Source organism: Entelurus aequoreus, linkage group LG09, assembly GCF_033978785.1.
Source record: "Entelurus aequoreus isolate RoL-2023_Sb linkage group LG09, RoL_Eaeq_v1.1, whole genome shotgun sequence".
In the NCBI taxonomy this organism is placed as follows: domain Eukaryota; kingdom Metazoa; phylum Chordata; class Actinopteri; order Syngnathiformes; family Syngnathidae; genus Entelurus; species Entelurus aequoreus.
In genome coordinates, this window is record NC_084739.1 from 58,263,917 (window position 1) to 58,285,714 (window position 21,798).

Sequence of the window (21,798 nt, forward strand, 5' to 3'; positions counted from 1 at the left end):
ATGGATGCACCTTAATTTTAGTTTGCATTTGGAAATTAAAGGAAATTTTAAAACAGCGATAGATATATAGTTCAGTATAATAGTTTAAAAAATTGGTAATTTAGCGTCAAAATCATTTGGCAGAAGTGAATGTGAAACAACTCAGATGTCGATATTCCTCGCCTGGACCCAGAAGACAATCAGGAAAGGAAGCCTAAAGACAAAAACAAAGTTGTGATCATTTCCTCTTCTTTAAAGGCCTACTGAAATGAATTTTTTTTATTTAAACGGGGATAGCAGATCTATTCTATGTGTCATACTTGATCATTTCGCGATATTGCCATATTTTTGCTGAAAGGATTTAGTATAGAACAACGACGATAAAGATTGCAACTTTTGGTATCTGATAAAAAAAAGGCTTGCCCCTACCGGAAGTAGCGTGACGTAGTCAGTTGAACATATACGCAAAGTTCCCTATTGTTTACAATGATGGCCGCATGAAGTGAGAGAGATTCGGACCAAGAAAGCGACAATTTCCCCATTAATTTGAGCGAGGATGAAAGATTTGTGGATGAGTAAAGTGCAAGTGAAGGACTAGTGGGGAGTTGAAGCTATTCAGATAGGGAAGATGCTGTGAGAGCCGGGGGTGACCTGATATTCAGCTGGGAATGACTACAACAGTAAATAAACACAAGACATATATATACTCTATTAGCCACAACACAACCAGGCTTATATTTAATATGCCACAAATTAATCCTGCATAAAAACACCTGCGTGTTTGTTACGCTAGCTCCTAGCTCCTCTGCTAGCTCCTAGCTCCATAGAACACACCAATACAATTCAAACACCTGATCAACACACACAATCACTCAGCCCAAAAGACCGTTCACCTAACCCAAGGTTCATAAAGCTTATATATTTTTAAAAAGTTACGTACGTGACGCGCACATACGGTCAAGCTATCAAATGTTTAGCAGCCAAGGCTGCATACTCACGGTACCTGATATTCAGCTGGGAATGACTACAACAGTAAATAAACACAAGACATATATATACTCTATTAGCCACAACACAACCAGGCTTATATTTAATATGCCACAAATTAATCCTGCATAAAAACACCTGCGTGTTTGTTATGCTAGCTCCTAGCTCCTATGCTAGCTCCTAGCTCCATAGAACACGCCAATACAATTCAAACACCTGATCAACACACACAATCACTCAGCCCAAAAGACCGTTCACCTAACCCAAGGTTCATAAAGCTTATATATTTTAAAAAAGTTACGCACATACGGTCAAGCGATCAAATGTTTAGAAGCCAAAGCTGCATACTCACAGTAGCACGTCTGCGTCTTTGTCATACAAATCAAAGTAATCCTGGTAAGAGTCTGTGTTGTCCCAGTTCTCTACAGGCGTCTGTGTATCGAAGTCAAAAGTCCTCCTGGTTAGAGTCTCTGTTATCCGAGTTCTTCCATCTTGACTGCATCTTTCGGGAATGTAAACAAAGAAGCGCCGGCTGTGTACTGTTGTTGCTGACTACGTTCGAAAAATACGTCCATTTCGCACCGACAACTTTCTTCTTTGCTTGCTCAGCTTCCTTCTCCATAATGCAATGAACATGATTGCAACAGATTCACGAACACAGATGTCCAGAATACTGTGGAATTATGAAATGAAAACAGAGCTTTTTCGTATTGGCTTCAATGTGGAAGGCATACCCGTGTTCGCCGGGCTACGTCACGCGCATACGTCATCCTCAGAGGCGTTTCGAACCGGAAGTTTAGCGGCAAATTTAAAATGTCACTTTATAAGTTAACCCGGCCGTATTGGCATGTGTTATAATGTTAAGATTTCATCATTGATATATAAACTATCAGACTGCGTGGTCGGTAGTAGTGGGTTTCATTAGGCCTTTAAAAAACAAAACAGAATATTGATACACTTTCAAGCTTATCAAAAAACACATTTCTATAGAGGGTGTGGGCTTGCAGGCCAGCAGGACATACTGGCTTTATGTCAACTTTGTTTTGGACAATTAAAACTAGCACTGAACAACCACTGTTGCCAGACGTCTGATAATTATTGCATTTGTATGGTAGTTTCACCCGCTGTATGATCAATAATTCCCTTCAATACATGGCTATTAGCAAACTCAAACAGGACACATCCTGCACTGCACCTGATGATTGCATGCCTCTTTACAGCCAGGTGCAGGATGCTGATCTGCCAGTGGCAGGTGTTTTACAACAGTGTTTTTAGTTTATTTTTACAAATTATAAACCATGCTATACACGGTCTGTGGTAGGGTTGGGCATCGTTGGGAACCCGGGCCTTACAATCCGATTCTCCCAGACACGTCACACGTCAATTCCTATTTTTTGATGCTAGGTCCGGTGAAAGGAAGAAAGAACTACCACAGAGCCGGCTACGCAGCTAACTGTTTATAATTATACTGTTTATAATTTCTCAAAAGTAGCAGTATCACATGAGGATGAAGCTAAACGTGCTACACACAGAGTAAGAGCAAGCTGCGCAGGCACGCCAGGGGTGTCAAACTCATTTTAGCTCGAGAACCACATAAAATTAATTCCCACGTGGACTGGTAAAATCATGACATAATAACTTAAAAACAAGGACAACTTCAGATTGTTTTCTTTGGTAAAAAAAAATAGAACAAGCATATTCTAAAAATGTACACATTACAAATAATCCTCTTTGGAAAACACTTCAAGTTAGTTGAAAATTCTGAGGAAAAAAATGGTGCAGTTTTAAAAATACCATGAAGAACACAATGAACATAGACTTTGTCTCAGTATATTTACAAAGCCATTAAACGTTAATCATTTCCCGTTCAGCATTCTCATGTTGATAGCTCACAATTAAGGACGGAAAAGCAATAAAATGTTTCCATAAACTGCCGCATTGGTGACATTTGCAACTGCCACAACGCAGAAGTCTCTCTGCTCATTTTGTCTGCACTGGGTGCTGTGTCCCGCCTCTTCCTGTGGCGGGGTAGGAGCCGCGCTCACTTGACACAAACTTTTTTCCCCTTTTTGCGGGGAAATCACAAGTTTTGTCCTTCTTTCCAGGCGTCTTGCCGATCTCATTTTTCCACGGATTTTGCTTTCATTGAAAAAGTAATCCTCAGCAGTATTGCCAGGTCTGTTTGACTCAAGCCTCTGCAACACACGTTCATGACAGCAGGGTGGCAAGTTTAAATTTATGTGATTTATCAAATCAACAACGCCGGAGAGATGGATGCATTTGAAAACGATGGAAAATACATTTCTTCCCAAATATAAACTTGGTGTAGATAGATATGTTTTTAGTTGCAACGGTCAGAAAAAAAACAGATTTAAAAAGCTGCCAGAAATAATTAACTTGTTGAACTTCCCAGTCACAACTACTCTGCTCAAAAAAGCATTGCCACAACAAATGTACACACAATCTGAAAGGGTATTTAACTGCAGCTGCCACACAGCATCCTGCATTTGGCACCTTGGTGCTCCTGGATACATTTTTAAGGGGAAAAGGGTCTTCTGAAAATGTTGAGCTAAAAACACTATTATTAAAAGTACATTATGATCAAGGAACTGCTGATGTTAAAAATGTCCAAACAAGGACTTTATATCTTGTTATTAGCTGAGAATTTCAGCAAAGCTGAAGGTTTGTTTTAATGAAGATTATACTTTACTTTTTCTTATAACATTTTCAAGGCTTTTTAACATTTTATGTGCATATATCTATGCATGAATCCCTAAAATTTCCAGAAATGTACTCAAGTTTCAATAAAACAAGTCGACACACGTAATTGAGTTTGACTGTCTAAATTTACATACGGGAAAAAATATTGCAATATATATATCGTATATTGGCATTCAGCCAAAATATATCAGGATAAGAGTTTTGGTCCATATCACCCAGCCCTAATTAGTACATTTGATAACTCACTGTATATTACCTCTGGGTGATAAGTTATCATACCTGGTTGATAGCATTTGGCCAATTCTGAGTCTCCAAACAGAAAGAGCTGTGCTTTCCATACTTAACACCACCCTTTCCTGTTATGGAGCCGTCCAAGAAGTTAGCTGTATAGAACTGGACTCCTGGTTGGCTGGTTGACACCTCAAGAATACGGCCACTTGCTGGGTGATAAACTCTGAAATGACAAGTTGTGATTCCAGGAACGAGGGTCAAGTACGTATGTAACTGACAACCATGGAACTAACCGAGCAACGTGTCTCTCTGTCCATGGGTCTTCAGGCAATGACAGACAAAAGTTATGGTCAAATCTTCCACCTGGAACTTTCTTTAGCCGAGGGCCAATCAGAACAGGCTGTCGGAGGTCAAAAGATGAGCCATCCACTGTCTTAATCTCCCCTGAACAAACAAACATTGATTTGTTAATAAATGTCAAATGAAAGCAGGGTACATTGATAGAGATGATAAATACATAGTATATAATTTATGATAGTTTGATAGTAAAAAGTTGCATTAAAAAAATGCCTTTAAAGGAAATTAGCTTTAACTCATTTTTGCATTAAGTTTGACAGCTCTACTTAGGATTTGGGCTGGATAATTTATCCAATTTTTTTTTTCGGATTTGATTATGGCTTTCCACCATTATAAAAATAATAGGATCTAAAAAACGATTAATAGGTCGCGCAATGTGCATGCAAATTCCGGAGCTTGTGACGGAAACAGATGCTGAGCGAATGAGTGAAACAAGACCACGTCCACTAAAAGTTTGGGATCTCACCATGGTTACTACTTCTCAATTTCACACAGGGCTAGTATCCCTAATCAATAATCACTAAACTTAACAAAAAAGTAAGGGATATGATTTCTGCGTAAACGTAACAGACACAAAAAGCATGCACTATGGTGGTAAAGTGAGTGTAAAAAGTATAACACAGAATTCAAAAAATTAAAATGGAAAAACTTTTTTAATTTTTTTATTTTGCTATTGTTATTTTAATTTATTGTTGTTACTTTTATGCTAGTTGTGTGTTACTATTTTATATTCTTTGTTGTTTTAGATCATATTTAAAGTGAAGTTTTGGGGGTACAACAACTACTGTATGTTTTCAAATTAATGAATAATCGTCTTATCTCTCGTCATTACAATATCAATGAAAATAATCGTGATTATTGTTTTCGCCATTATCGTCTAGCCCTTCTTAAGGTACAATATACATTTTATTTCATGAGAGCATCTGGCCCTCGCAGCGTCTGCCAAGAAAGATTCTATTTCTTGGATAAATGTACAGTAGTCGATGGGAATATGGGAGAACACAGGTCGGTCAACCGTGGAAATTGTGGACAAACCCACTTACGTCCCTTTTTTGCAGAACTGACTTAATCATCATGTGGTCCACAAAAACTATTTTATGGATTTAATATATTACCTGTGGGGATAGACGTTTCATCTACTGGCAAGTAGAACTGAGCATTTATTGACACTTCATGGTCAGAGATGGTTGATGCAGTCTGCATTTGAACACAAAGGAAAACACTTTTAAATAAATGTCAAAATCAAACAAATCATTTTCTAAGTACTTCAGGACCAACAAAGCACTGACAAGCAAGATTTTGCTTTATTTGGAGCAAAAGGGACACTGGGTGAACTTGGATAGTCATATATGTATAGTCGTGGCCAAAAGTTTACATACACTTGTGAAGGACAAGTTCATGGCTGTCTTGAGTTTCCAATCATTTCTACAACTCTTATTTTTTTGTGATAGAGTGACTGGAGCACATACTTGTTTGTCACAAAAAACATTCATGAAGTTTGGTTCTTTTATGAATTTATTATGAGTCTACTGAAAATGTGACCAAATCTGCTGGGTCAATAGGCAAGGCCTCTCAACTTCATGTGAGAGATTATGATTCACGACACCTGTTGACTTCTCTGAGCCCATTTAAATAGGGCTCATGTGATGCAGTCATTAGACTCGGTTACAAACGCGACAATGGGAAAGTCAAAGGAACTCAAGTACAGATCTTAAAAAACGATTATTGAGTTGAACAAGTCAGGAAAGTCACTTGGAGCCATTTCAAAGCAGTTTAAGGTCCCAAGAGCAACTGTGCAGAAAATTGTTCGTAGGTACAAAGTGCATGGCACAGTTTTGTCACTGCCACGATCAGGAAGAAAATGCAAGCTGCTAAAGGAAATTTGGTCAGGATGATCAAGAGTCAACCGAGAACAACCAAAAAGCCGGTCTGCAATAAATTGGAAGCTGTTGGAACAAAAGTATCAGTGTCCACAGTTAAGCGTGTTTTGCATCGCCATGGACTGAGAGGCTACCATGCAAGAAGGTAGCCCTTGCTGCAGAAGCGACACCTTAAGATTCGTCTAAAGTTTGCTGCTGATCACATGGACAAATATAAGACCTTCTGGAGGAAAGTTATGTGGTCAGATGAAACACAAATTGAGCTGTTTGGCCACAATACCCAGCAATATGTTTGGAGGAGAAAAGGTGAGGCCTTTAATCCCAGGAACACCATCCCTACCGTTAAGCATGGTGGTGGTAGTATTATGCTCTGGACCTGTTTTGCTGCCAATGGAACTGGTGCTTTACAGAGCATAAATGGGACAATGAAAAAGGAAGATTATCTCCAAATTCTTCAGGACAACCTAAAATCATCAGTTCGGTGTTCCAACAGGACAATGACCCCAAACACACATCAAAATTCGTAAAGGAATGGCTAAACCAGGCTACAATTAAGGTTTTGGAATGGCCTTCCCAAAGTCCTGACTTAAACCCCATTGAGAACATGTGGACAATGCTCAAGAAACAAGTCCATGTCAGAAAACCAACAAATTTAGCTGAACTGCACCAATTTTGTCAAGAGGAGTGGTGAAATATTCAACCAGAAGCTTGTGGATGGCTACCAAAAGTGCCTTATTGCAGTGAAACTTGCCAAGGGAAATGTAACCAAATATTAACATTGCTGTACGTATATTTTTAACCCAGCAGATTTGGTCACATTTTCAGTAGACCCATAATAAATTCATTAAATAACCAAACTTTATGAATGTTTTTTTGTGACAAACAAGTATGTGCTCCAATCACTCTATCACAAAAAAATAATAGTTGTAAAAATTATTGGAAACTCAAGACAGCCATGACATTATGTCCTTTACAAGTGTATGTAAACTTTTAAACACAACTGTATATATATTTTTATTAACTTTAAAAAAAAATTGGCACAAACAAAGCATTAACAAATAACACCATCCTTGCTCAAATTTGAGCAAGTCGGGGGCTGGATCACCAAAAAATACATTTTGTAAAATTGTTATGACCATAAAAGCACAATGGATAATGTATAGGGGCACACAAAAAAGCACATCCATCCATCCATTTTCTACCGCTTGTGCCTCTCGCACAGTGAGACTATTTTGCTTTAATTTGGTAGAAATAGGGGCAATGGATAAACTCAGAGTGTAAAAAAATGTTAAGTCTTATAACAATTGTAATAGTGCGAAAAAATATATATATATTTACAGCACAACAAAGCACTAAGAAAAAAGACCACTTTTGATGAATTTGGAGGAAGTGGTGGCTGGATGTTATCTAGCTGGAGAATGCATTTTTCTAGAAAAACACTCAAAGAGCGCAGACCTCCACCAGGCCCTACCTCCATATACAGTACAGTAGTACCTCAACTTACGAGCTTACTTGGGTGGTTCTGTGAAGGAACTCTGTAAATCCATACCATAATTTTTTTAAGAACACAAACGAAGCACTAACAAATTAGACTATTTTGGTTGGATTTGAGCTCAGAAAACTCAGATTAATCTATAAAATAAGATTTGTTAGTTCAAAAATTACAATAGCACAAACGACAATTTTAACTGTAAAAACGAGCACATACAATGCAGATTGTTTTTAGCCAGTTTTCTATTTAATGAAAGGGCACAGGTATCTTTACAAGAAAAATAGAATGTTATGTACTTACTAGTCCACCCAAGTTGAAATAGGAGTGATTAGTGAGGTTGATTGGTGTTGTTTTAGAAGACCAGGCTTGATACTCTGCAGTCAGTTTTTCGCCCTGAACAGAAAACCCAATTAGAAAATAGCTTTATGGCAATATATTGCAATACTTTATCTTCTAAAGATATTATATAGATTTTCAATGGCTTAATATAAATAAATAAATGGGTTATACTTGTATAGCGCTTTTCTACCTTCAAGGTACTCAAAGCGCTTTGACAGTACTTCCACATTTACCCATTCACACACACATTCACACACTGATGGCGGGAGCTGCCATGCAAGGCGCTAACCAGCAGCCATCAGAGGCAAAGGGTGAAGTGTCTTGCCCAAGGACACAACGGACGTGACTAGGAAGGTAGAAGGTGGGAATTGAACCCCAGTAACCAGCAACACTCCGATTGCTGGCACAGCCACTCTACCAACTTCGCCACGCCGGGTTTTTTTTTGTTTAAATATATATATATATATGTTTTTTATTATTATTTAAGTCATGTTTTAGTGCAAAAAATATGACTAAAGTGCTAAAGCTGTCTTTTTACTTGCACTTTAATTTTATTGACAGTTTATTTTTAATTTAGTTTATTCTAGCACAACATATTTATACAGTGGAACTTTAATTTAATAACCCCTCTATTGGCGAACTTTTTGATGTACGAACTTTCAGATTGGCCCAAATGTGCGAACTATGTCTCTGTGTACAAACGCTAAATTCATCCATTTTGTGTCCTACTAGCAGTCATTTTGTGCTTGTTCTGCTGAAACAATTGAGAAAGCGGCTTCCCTGCCACAGCAAGTTTTTATTTAGGACGAAAACAGACATTTTTTCTCAGTAGGAGGAGTTTTCCTCCACCCGCCCCTTTGAATCTATCTCTCTCTCTCTCTGTTTTCATTGTTTTTTATGGAGAAATTTGCTTCACTATACAACATTTTCCATTTACCAACCCTGTTCAAGAACCAATTAAGATCGTATAACGAGGTTCCACTCTAGAAACATTTATTTTTCGTCCGTTATTTAGAAGTCCCTTCTTATACAGTATCTGTGGTGAGTACACATTTTTAAATCATCCTGGCGTAAGCCCAAGGTTTCTGTGTTAAATAAATAATGTGATTAACGAATGGTTTCATATCATTTGACAAGGTTGTAGGCTATAAGTAGGTTAGATATAATTATTGTGTCACACTCCGCTGTGACACTGGTTTAGCTCCCTGTGTCTCTGATTTTTTTATATTTTGTTCCGTGCCTATGAATGTTCTCATTCATCCAGGTCATTGTCATCTCAGGGCATTCAATTGATCGCAACTGGACTGTTTGGTTTGTCTTAGAAGACGTTACGCCGCTCATCCGAGTAGGCTTCATCATTTGTGTTCATAGACTTAGTTGGTCAGATCTAGTCTATCTTTTGTTCCCTTCATTTAAATCCACATTCGATCTTATATTTTTGTTACATTTTCCCCCGGTGTAAGTTAGTTTATTTTTCTTTCTACCTGCACCATCGTTTTTAGTTGGAACCCTGAGCTGTGGAAAAAATATACTTTGTTCAGTCCACATTTGTCTTGCCTATCTATTTTGGGATTCATTTGCGTTCCTGCCGTGGCCACAGCCTGACAGAATAACATCACCATACATATTATGGATCCTACAGAACAGGAAAATATTTTTTGGTTCTGACAGCACAAAGGCAGAGTATCAATCGGCGTGTTCGGACGCTGGAGGACCTAACCACGCTGGTGCGGGACATGCACACCCGGATAACTGCTCTTGCCCCTGCTGTGACAGCCCAAACTGTTGTCATCCAGCTTCCCTACCCGAGAACCAAACATCCCGCCCACGGTAAAGTATGAGGGGGACTTCGGACTGTGCAAACTGTTTATTCATCAATGCTCCTTGATCTTGATCACAATCACAGAGAATCTGTGACTTTTGTGTGAAGTATGTTAACTGTGGTGTAATTTTGTGTCAATTTTCACGTTAAACGTGGGTGAAGAATGCGTGAAGAACTTTGACCACAATGAGAGTTCCTTGAAAAAGTAGCACTCTGTTAAGATTTCTTGGGGAGAAGTGTAGTTAGATAGACTAAAAAACTAAGCATCTTTAAAACACAAATTCCCGGGCGCGGCACCGCTGCTGCCCACTGCTCCCCTCACCTCCCAGAGGGTGAACAAGGGGGTGGGTCAAGTGCAGAAGACAAATTTCACCACACCTAGTGTGTGTGACAATCATTGGTACTTTAACTTTAACTTTAAATAATATTCGTTTCTAAGCACCGTAATGAATTTACTGTTCGCACAACTGTAGTAACATTTCTGGGGAAATAAAACGGAATGTGTTGGCTTCTCAATTTGACATTGGATTGAACTCGGGTCTCTATTAAAAGAAATATTGTCATACTGCCTCCTTAACCACTGCACCATTCTATCTGGTCAACATGGCACAGCAATAATAAAGGTTGTAGTAGAACCAACTGATGCCATCTATGTCTCATGTGTTTTTGAGACTTTGTGTATTAGATTTTATTTTGAGACCATAAAGTGTAAATGACAGCACTTCAAATATACCAATCTCTTTTTTACTTTACCAGACAATATCCAATTCCAGGGACTAGGACGACGACGTGTTTACTTACAAATATTAAAATGATAGAAAAAATTAAGTAAACTTTAAATACAAATTATTTTTTTTACAGATCATTTTTATTCTGTTGATCACTTCAACTGTTCTCACCTCTAATTGGGGTCAACATAGGGGATACAAAGCCCCATTGTGAAGCTGCCTAATGGTACTTATTGATCTGAAATTATATGCAAATAAATGTAAGAGCAGTTTGCATAAACCACCAAGATAATGGTTTAAGAGCAGTTATATAGCCCTGGACTTTTGGAACAATTCAAGCCATTTGCCCATGTTTATGAATGTGTGCCCACACATGGCATTACAATGCCAATAGGAAGATGATCGGCACAAAATACCGGAGCAAAGGAGCATGACTTCAGAAGAGGGGGAGCTATGTGAAATAGTGGCAACATTTGAGTGTTTGGACTGTGTAATGCTGCTTATAGTGATTGTAATGACACAAAATGTGGATTATTACGATCATGCTTTAATGGTCAAAGATATTGTTGGCAATATGTGACATTTCTACCCAAATAGATACTTTTGATAATCTGTACATTTCGTATTATTGTATTTATCTACCTATATCAATGCATGACTTAATCTTCTCTGTTTTGTAATACAGTTTAATATTGCTAAGCGGCCAGCCTGCTACTGTAACTCACATTGTACTAGTTTAACGGTAAAAAAAGAAAAATTATTCATACTGTAGAAAACGTATTTATTGAAAAATGGAACAAAGGTTTACAAAGACAAATTCCATGCACATGCACTTCACAAATATGCGAGTCCTCGAGAACATGTGAATGGAGTACGGAGAAGTTCATTGATCTTGTCAATGCAGTCTTGTATTTCTTTTTTGCCCATTGCAGGAAAATGTTGTTGTAATGTTGCAAGCAGGAAATATTTTACATTCTGTGCCAACGGTTGTTTACCTCGAGCGTCATCCCAGTTTGTTGTTTTTTCCCCATGACTTGTAGCTTTCTTCAGAAATGATATGTCTAAAGAGCAGACACCCATAGCGTCCCACTTGTCATAAACTCGCTTTGTGGAGTTTGGCATGATGTCCTGGTTCAACCCTGGGTATGTCCACAGCCGGGTTTTGATGATTACTGTTGACATTGTCAATATCGTCAAAAGTGGCAGACCGGGAGAGTGGTGACATCAGCACTGTTGAACAGTTTTGGGATGAATTGGGAAGGTGTGGATGTGGATCTGGGACGTGGTTTTATTGGCGTTGTAAATTGGTGGTGGTGTTACTGCTTCTGCTGCGTCTCCCGCATTGTTCTTATCTCCTCCAACATGCTTTCCCGCCATCCAGCCACCTCCCGGCTGCTTTATTTCAGGTTATCGTTCTCCTCTTTGGTGGCTCTTAGCTCAACATTCAAGCGAGATATTTCTTTGCTGTGGTGCTGAATGCGTTCTTTTTCCTTCTGGAGTCCTGCCGTCCTCTCGGATAGAGCACGTTCTAACTGTAACGGTGTCAACTGGACCCTCACATATCATCTGTGGCACAACAGAAGCCTTTAAAATGAAATCAAGACACACTCGTGTGAAACATTTACTGTACACATGGTATAGTTTTCTTCAGGGGGATACATTCTTGCCTAGAAAAAAGGAATAATCACACCTATGACTTACGGCTTTATTGGCAATGAAACGTTTAGGAGCTTTAGGCTGCGAAGTGGCAGTAGGCCTTTTGACTGCAGCAGTAAGCATATTCTGTAACACATTATTGTACAGTAACAGTAAATACAATATATACAGAGTATACTGTGCACACTCACATTCTATCTACAAAGTAGGTATCAAATAATAATAATTATGAATATGAAATGAAATAAAAACATGTATACATTACCTATTTTTGCCCGACAGGAGGGAGTTGGGAGAGACTTCTACGAGACTGTTTTACTCTGTAAAAATGGCGAAGTATCCATTGTCCGCAGGTATCGTAAACTGCAAAGTATACTGTCCAATAATTGTACAATGGACAGGTACCGAACAATATAAACAGTAGGTCACCAGGGACGTGGTTCTACAAGTGCGTTCCCGCGCTTCAATTATTATTATTATTCAATTACGCCCAACATAAAAAGCAGTATTTTGACTGCATTGTACAATACAGAGTAGGGGTGTGGGAAAAAATCGATTCAAAATCGAAACGCGATTCTCACGTTGTGCGATTCAGAATCGATTCTCATTTTTAAAAAATCTATTTTTATTTTATTTTATTTTATTATTTATTTTTTCATTTCTTATTTTATTTTTTTATTTTTTTTATTAATCAATCCAACAAAACAATACACAGCAATACCATAAGAATGCAATCCAATTCCAAAACCAAACCCGACCCAGCAATACTCAGAACTGCAATAAACAGAGCAATTGAGAGGAGACACAAACACGACACAGAACAAACCAAAAGTAGTGAAAGAAAAATTAATATTATCAACAACAGTATCAATATTAGTTACAATTTCAACATAGCAGGGATTAAAAATCCCTCATTGACATTATTATCATTAGACATTTATAAAAAAATTTAAAAAAAGAACAATAGTGTCACAGTGGCTTACACTTGCATCGCATCTCATAAGCTTGACAACACACTGTGTCCAATATTTTCACAAAGATAAAATAAGTCATATTTTTGGTTCATTTAATAGTTAAAACAAATTTACATTATTGCAATCAGTTGATAAAATATTGTCCTTTACAATTATAAAAGCTTTTTACTAAAATCTACTACTCAGCTTACATGTCAGCAGACTGGGGTAGATCCTGCTGAAATCCTATGTATTGAATGAATAGAGAATCATTTTGAATCGGGAAAATATCGTTTTTGAATCGAGAATTGCATTGGATCGAAAAAAATCGATTTTGAATCGAATCGTGACCCCAAGAATCGATATTGAATCGAATCTTGGGACACCCAAAGATTCGCAGCCCTAATACAGAGTGCAGTATTTCAGATTTAAAGATGACCTTGATTAACAAAGAAACAAGTGAGCTTATCAAGAGTCTGCGGAAGAAAGACTGAATGAAATGATCACTGGGTGTAGAGTATATTGGAAGTTCAGATGTTACTTTTTTAGTTTAAGCCTTTCTTGTTTATTGTAACCTGTGTATTTTATGTTGCAGTTATTTTTTTGGTATTTTAGAGTTTGTGCTTAAACAATATAAAACAAACTAAATAATTAAATGATGTCTCTTTTCTAGTGAGGTCATGGAAATAATTGACTTGGTGCCTGAAAGCAGATGACGAGTTGCTATTCAGAAAAAATAAAGCCATTCTCCAACAAAAGCACAACATTATCCTTAGTTTAAACTCCGTAAGAAATGCTGTTCACACACTTGGATGGCGTTATGTAAAGCCAAGGTACAGTACTGTGTAGTGTGTACTATGTACACACTTGCACGCACACATTTATGCACACTTCACTTTCTATACAAGCCCTCTTATTGAACAGTATTTCCCCCGACTTTTCTGGCCCGTAATTCCAAGTTAGATAATATTGAATGTTGTCTTTTCTGCTAGATTAAATCATGTTAATTTATAAATGTAATCTAGCGATTATTGTCTGCCTGAGGTCGGCAGAATTTGAAAGTTGAGATGCAGTATGCAATTATTTTTTGGAAATGTTAAAAATCAGCACACCCCTATTAATTACAGCCGTTAACATGCTTTTTTGGACGGTCTTAGTTTTAACCAAACCAAATCGGAGGCATGATATTAAGACGTGTTACACATTTAGCGCAAAAATGAACAAATATTGTAGGAATACTATATAACTGTATATTTTTTTTCTTTTAAACTAAAATTTTAAATCTTTGATTCAATCCCATTGCAATTAATTGATCTAAAATCATTCTGATTTGGTGCATTTAAACTGTGTCCATGTGCAAACAATTCTGAATTTAAAAGTAAATAGTATTTACCTGCAGGGTGTAGGTTACAGAAACCTGCATCTCTCCAGGGTAGCCTTGGTCTCCATCTGGACTGCAAAGACTCATTTTTACCCCACTCGCTACTTCTTTCGCAAGCCAAAGAGCCTGAAAAGAGAAACACAAGTCATACAAAAGAAGCATGATGTACTAAACTGCTATAACTATGAATGAGATATAATGTCTGAATGGAGCACATTTTTCCACTTGATTAGGAATCTACCCTTTTCTGACCAGTCATTAGTCACACAAAGAACAAATCACTGTAACTTAGGTACTGGTGCATACTAAAATAAATAAAATTGGGGAAAAAAATGGTTCAAATAAAATTACGAAAAAGATAGTTTACTTGAAGCTAATGCTCGTGGCACTGCACCACAGTTCACAATCCCAACAGTATCAGAGGAATTAATAAGCTTGCTTATGCACAAAAACTTGCCGTACTCCCTTTTTCACAGCAAAGTTTAGATATATCATGAGTGAACTTGGAGTGGAAATGTACGGTGCCTCTCGCCAATTTCATGCTTCACGTACGCACATTTATACAGGCTGCGGATATTTTGGCGACACACAGAGGTGGTAGTTTGGGCTTTGCCAACATTTAATTTCAACAATGTAAAAAAATCAAGGCAAAGACACAAAATGCACTTTTTCGCCAATGCATTTAATGCTTCATATTCATAATAATATTTGTGAGGGAATCTATTAATTTATGTAGGCGATCATTTTGCCACCTATTGCTGTCATAATGTGTTACTGTGACTCCAGCACCAGCTTGACCAATCGGGCGGACAGTTGCGGCCCACTGTTACCTGAGATGGAATGTCCCGACTTCGTGTCACGTACGGCTGCTACAGCAAGTACCTCTTCTGTGTTGTAATAATAAATTAAGTAATCAAACAAAAGTCAAAGTCTTTTGTATCCTTTTTTATATGCTGGCATGTTTACATTTTAAAGATTACAAACCAAATATTACAAAATGTTCAGATGAAACTCTAATCAGGCTGTGAGCCGGCTACTGTATGAACACATTTTGTTGTAAATTACACAAATAATATTTATATTCGGGGTAATCAGCGTCACCCATCTTTTCTGAAGTTTTACATTTCATTGCAGACTAACTTTTCAAACGGGGTGCAGCATTACTGCGGTCTGCTCGTTTGTTTAGGCCATGCACATCCGTCTATTTCTTCTTCTTTTTCTAGATGACCAACCATTTTTTTTTTATTCTAACCTGTGTGCAATTATCGAAGCATACAGCATTGACAGACTCTCAGTCTCAACCTTCTTTTGTACGCTCAAAACACGAGTGTGTGTGTCACTAAATTTTCCAAAGCCTGTAGAAATGAGCGTACGTAAAACATGAAGTTGGCATGAGGGAGCGCCCATTTTCACGCTCCGTTCACTCTTGATACATCTCATCTTTGCTGTGAAAAAGGGCATACGCCAGGTTTTTGTGCATACGCAAGCTTAATACATGAGGCCCCTGGTTACCGCTGGTCTACGCCCACACTTTGCATTTGTGCGAGTCATTTGTCCCATCACTTCCATTCTGTTGTTTTAGTGCAAGTTCTCTGACTTTGTGAAATATTACTGGTGACGGTAAATACTTGCAAGAGGCACGACTGCAATAAATGACACATTCTATTCTGCTGCATTACTATGATTTATCTTAATATGTGAACTACTTTCACTCTTATTTGGAGTTGCTCTGATTTTCTACTTTGTACAACGTTACCGCTGTCGTCATTTTTGCAGGAGAAGCACATTATACGACATGTGTGTATTATCCTGTGTTGTGGGTTGCACTTTTGGATCATTTTGAGTCTTAGTATTTAACTTTCTTTGTAAATTGTGTCAGTTATCATTCAATAATCTGAGATGATCAGTCACATTCTTGTCATTCAAGGACTCCGCTACGTTGCGCAAGTGCCAAGCCTTCGACCACCTCTTCCAATTCTGATGCGTTCGAGTGCGCTGAATTGTTAAATATGTGTTAGATGCTAAGTGCGCCCAGGGACGTACCGACTGCCCTAGTGCATGTTCGCCCACACTGGTGAATAAATGCTGATGACATTTCCCTGTAAAGCGCTTCTCCTGCCTGTAAACCACTGTCGCTTACTCCTCCACGTAGTCGTTCTCAAAAGTTGCAATCTTCTATAAACTTGCGTTAGCTAATAGCAAGAAATACAACACATTGTTTTTCCAAATCTGGGTACGAAGAAAGTGAGTGTGAAGGACAGTGCGGAGGAGATGAAGAGGCCGATGATATTTAGAAATTCAGAAAAATAAATTCCAGAAATAAATCACTGAAAAACATGAGAGGAATACAGTAGCACTTCTGCACCATACTAGTGATGCGTGACACCGTTGATTTTCCGATTCACCGTTTGACTTGTCAGGTACAAAACTTTACCTTACTAGCCTATATAAATCAACCATTTATAAAGCTGTGTCGAAAGTTCAGTATGTGCTCAGTTTCTGTGAAGATCACACTTTTTAAAGCATATTGCACACCACTGTATACTGCCCATCTGTGGTGTCGGTTAAAGCAAGCCAGTGTTAAGAAGTTCATTGTGGCTTACAATGACAGCATGAGACTGCTTCTAAAAGCTTCAGTTGCAGTGCAAGTCAAATGTTTGTCAGTATTGGGGTCCCCATCTGCTCTGCCACTTTACGTCATCTCATGTACAGGTTCATGTGCAGGGCAGCTGAGTCAGACAACAATGTCATTGATGGTCTGACGAACCCAACCCGCAGTTCTGTCAGATTTTCATCCGGTCTGTGGAACCATTGGAGAGTAAGCCTGTATGCTGGACATTGAATATTGTGGGGTGTTTTTTATTTATTGTATTTTTTTATACAAGTTTTTTTTTATCTATTGTCTACTTGTATTTATTTTATTTGGGTTTTATCATATGTTTTTTCTTCTTTGATATGGATGCCCCTGTGTCTGAAATAAAATGACTACTACTACTACATTCTAATGTATAGTTTTTCACAAAATATTTGTCATCTAAAAGTTAGTTTTATTTTATAAAAAAGCATGTGTGATGCGGTTTTTTTTTGGGTGGGGGGCTGCACAGACTAATTAAATTTTAGAAGTTTGTATCGGTAACATTGAACACATTAAACCTAAATGCCAAAACATCACGGTACCTAAAATTGTTATTGTTCTCGTCAATTGGTTTTTTTCAATGTGTTGTCACACAGTATAGATATTTACCTTACTGAAGCCTCGCAGCCCTCCATGCAGAGCATTTGGTCCATTGTTGATATCTAATTGATATGTTTTTCCATCCACTTCAAAGCGTCCTCGTGCAACCCTGTTGGCTACACGGCCCACCACAGCACCAAAATACCGCTTGTCTGACACATAACCTGGCAACAAAAGATAAGTGCACTAATTACAGTCGTAGTCAAAAGTTTACATACAGTTGTGGTCAAAAATTGACATACACTTGTGAAGGACATAATGTCATGGCTGTCTTGAGTTTCCAATAATTTTTACAACTCTTATTTTTTTGTGATAGAGTGATTGGAGCACATACTTGTTTGTCACAAAAAACATTTATGAAGTTTGGTTCTTTTATGAATTTATTATGGGTCTACTGAAAATGTGACCAAATCTGCTGGGTCAAAAGTATACATACAGCTATGTTAATATTTGGTTACATACCCTTGGCAAGTTTCACTGCAATAAGGCGCTTTTGGTAGTCACTAACAAGCTTCTAGTTGAATTTTTGACCACTCTTCCTGACAAAATTGGTGCAGTTCAGCTAAATTTGTTGATTTTCTGACATGGACTTGTTTCTTCAGCATTGTCCACACGTTTAAGTCAGGACTTTGGGAAGGCCATTCCAAAACCTTAATTGTAGCCGGATTTAGCCATTCCTTTACCACTTTCTACGTGTGTTTGAGGTCATTGTCCTATTGGAACACCCAACTGCGCCCAAAACCCAACCTCAGCGCTGATGATTTTAGGTTGTCTTAAAGAATTTGGAAGCAATCCTCCTTTTCATTGTCCCATTTACTCTCTGTAAAGCATCAGTTCCATTGGCAGCAAAACAGGCCCAGAGCATTATACTACCACCACCATGCTTGACGATAGGAATGGTGTTACTGGGATTAAAGGCCTCACATTTTCTCCTCCAAACATATTGCTGGGTATTGTGGCCAAACAGCTAAATTTTTGTCTCATCTGACCACAAAATTTTCCTCCAGAATGTCTTATCTTTGTCCAAGCGATGTCAGATGAAACAACAGAACAATGACCCCAAACACAGATCAAAAGTGGTAAAGGAATCAGTCTACAACTAAGTTTTTAGAATGGCCTTCCCAAAGTCCTGACTCAAACGTGTGGACAATGCTGAAGAAACAAGTCCATGTCAGAAAACCAACAAATGTAGCTGAACTGCACCAATTATGTCAAGAGGAGTGGTCAAAAATTCAACCAGAAGCTTGCCAGAAACTTGTGGATGGCTACCAAAAGCACCTTATTGCAGTGAAACTTGCCAAGGGACATGTAACCAAATATTAACATTGCTGTATGTATACTTTTGACCCAGCAGATTTGGTCATTTCAGTAGACCCATAATAAATTCATAAAAGAACCAAACTTCATGAATGTTTTTTGTGACCAACAAGTATTTGCTCCAATCACTCTACCACAAAAAAATATGAGTAGTAGAAATTATTGGAAACTCAAGACAGCCATGACATTACGTTTTTTACAAGTGTATGTAAACTTTTGTCCACGACTGTATATCATGCACTTCTGTTAATATGACAGGATTTGAGGACACTTATGTAGTAAACACGAAGCACATGTCGACACTCTCACAATTGTTCCAATGCTTACCCTCCAGGTCATCAAAGCCCAAGACGACATCGTCCACCTGACCGCCTGTCCCCTCGCAACGCACACTCCTGATGATGGCTCCAAATGTCAGGACCTCCACTTGCACTTGTGGGGACTGAAGCGTCCACAGGTCCACCTGGCCATGTTTGGGCAAGTTTCCCCACGGTTTGCATGTAACCTGCGTCATTTGATTTGACGAGATAAGACAGCGTCTGCCAAGAAAATAATTATATTATTATAGTGGTGATATTATTGGTTCATCAATTACAATTACGAGTACAAACATATAGTCCTTCACGTCTCAAGCCAATATATGAAGCATCGAACAATTTTAAATGTAAGTATGAACGCATATGCTAATAGACTTGATAGACTTGTCAGAAAAAATGTGATGTCAAAAAAGTATCATGACATTCGTTTCGGTCTGTTGCTCACCTCAAACAACAATGTTATTTCCTACTTTACTATTTCGTCCTTGAAGTCAATACTTTCCTACAGATTCTAGGCTATGGTTACATGATTTTCCATCAAAACAGCACACCATGAAGTAAAACTTATTCTTCTTCTTCTTTTTCTTTTTTTGGTTTAATGGCGGTTGGCAAGCAGCCTTCTGCCGCCATCGTTTGATATGGAGTGTGGACCGAGATGGAACCCTACTCTATATTATTTTATTTAACCCAGTCTTTAAAAAAAAAATTATATAATGCTTTGTATCCTACGTGTTCTGAGTGCAATCCTAAAATATATTCCACTACTTGTCATGTATTGGTTACTCAGGTCACAGGACAATACCGGAACCATTGTAAGGGAAACTTAAGGGCGGGGGACACAGGATATGATGACATGTGTTGTGTGTTGGACACCGGCAGGTGGAAGAAGGAATAAAAGGCAGAAAACTACAATAAGCTTTCTTGGGACTAAAGTCATGAATTTTACAAAGAGGAAAGTTCAAAACAAGCTCTAAATTAAACTCTATGGAAAAAATATAGAAGAGGTACAAGTATTTAATTATTTGGGAATATGGTTTGATAAATATATTAACTGGTCAACCCACATCAGCAAAATAGTGGAGAAAAGTAAAAAGGTGTTAAATATAATGAGCGCTTTGATGGGTAAAGATTTGGGGGCTGATAGACAGACATTGAAAGCAATATATCTCACTTTAATTCGATCTGTAATTGATTATGGATGCATCATTTATCAATCTGCTTCAAAAACGTGACTTGGGGAAAATGGACAGGATCCAGTCACAGGCATTAAGGTTATGTTGTGGAGCTCCAAAATCAACCCCAGTGGCAGCATGACATGTAGAAATGAATGAAAAACATTTAGACATCAGAAGAGATCAACTGTCAGCAGTTTATTGGGCAAACTGTCTGAAAAGGGTCCAAGCAAGGACATCCAACTCACCAAGTGCTACTAAACTGCCAAGGAAAAGAGAAGAAAAAAATGAATAGTTTCAGGTGGATAATAGGAGACATATGTTTAAACGCTCAAATTGACAATATTAAAGTTAGCCCTACAGTACCGATCCCTGCAATACCACCGTGGATGTATGATAATCCAAATGTAGATATGCAATTTATTAAAGAATAGAAGTTTCAATAATTACCAGATAGAACAATGGATTGAGGAAACGTTTTTAGACAATATCATACAGTACATACAGATGCATCAAAAACTATAAATAATAAAGTAGGAGCTGCGGTTATCCCACAAAGAAACATAGTATTAAATAAAATAATCAGTGATAAGTTGTTTGTTTTCACGGGGTAATTTGTTGCAATTTACAAACCCTGTTTCCATATGAGTTGGGAAATTGTGTTAGATGTAAATATAAACGGAATACAATGATTAGCAAATCATTTTCAACCCGTATTCAGTTGAATATGCTACAAAGACAACATATTTGATGTTCAAACTGATAAACTTTTTTTTTTGTGCAAATAATCATTAACTTTAGAATTTGATGCCAGCAACACGTGACAAAGAAGTTGGGAAAGGTGACAATAAATACTGATAAAGTTGAGGAATGCTCATCAAACACTTATTTGGAACATCCCACAGGTGAACAGGCAAATTGGGAACAGGTGGGTGCCATGATTGGGTATAAAAGTAGATTCCATAAAATGCTCAGTCATTCACAAACAAGGATGGGGCGAGAGTCACCACTTTGTCAACAAATGCGTGAGCAAATTGTTGAACAGTTTAAGAAAAACCTTTCTCAACCAGCTATTGCAAGGAATTTAGGGATTTCACCATCTACGGTCCGTAATATCATCAAAGGGTTCAGAGAATCTGGAGAAATCACTGCACGTAAGCAGTTAAGCATGTGACCTTTCGATCCCTCAGACTGTACTGCATCAACAAGCGACATCAGTGTGTAAAGAATA

The 21,798-nt window shown here is 37.9% G+C and overlaps 2 protein-coding genes across 3 annotated transcripts in view; one reads left to right on the forward strand and one right to left on the reverse strand.

The window, feature by feature from the left end:
* Positions 1-20,182, reverse strand: galm (galactose mutarotase). 2 transcript variants are annotated; one of them, XM_062059017.1, is made up of 9 exons: positions 19,841-20,181; positions 19,406-19,617; positions 17,771-17,925; positions 14,539-14,652; positions 7,948-8,040; positions 5,391-5,472; positions 4,212-4,362; positions 3,967-4,141; positions 1-193 (listed from the first exon to the last, which is right to left on the reverse strand). In XM_062059017.1, exons 2-9 carry the CDS (start codon positions 19,590-19,592, stop codon positions 113-115), a joined length of 1,038 nt encoding a protein of 345 aa, XP_061915001.1. In that variant the 5' UTR covers positions 19,593-19,617; positions 19,841-20,181; the 3' UTR covers positions 1-112. The 2 variants fall into 2 exon arrangements, with proteins under 2 accessions (XP_061915001.1, XP_061915002.1); XM_062059018.1 differs by lacking the exon at positions 7,948-8,040 and having other exon boundaries at positions 19,841-20,182.
* pcca (propionyl-CoA carboxylase subunit alpha) overlaps positions 19,480-21,798 on the forward strand; it is a 45,323-nt gene continuing 43,004 nt past the window's right edge. The window contains exon 1 of the mRNA XM_062059015.1: positions 19,480-19,742. Coding sequence (XP_061914999.1) covers positions 19,719-19,742 — 24 coding nt within the window. The 5' untranslated portion in view covers positions 19,480-19,718. The remainder of the gene's footprint in view (positions 19,743-21,798) is intronic.

Coding starts and splice junctions, on each gene's coding strand:
- galm (XM_062059017.1), bottom strand. CDS start 19,592: ATGACGCAGGTTACATGCAAACCGTGGGGAAACTTGCCCAAACATGGC. Junction 17,926..19,405: donor GGGCTTTGATGACCTGGAGG/GTAAGCATTGGA, acceptor TTTTGTTGCCAG/GTTATGTGTCAGACAAGCGG. Junction 194..3,966: donor GGCCAAATGCTATCAACCAG/GTATGATAACTT, acceptor TTTTGTCTTTAG/GCTTCCTTTCCTGATTGTCT.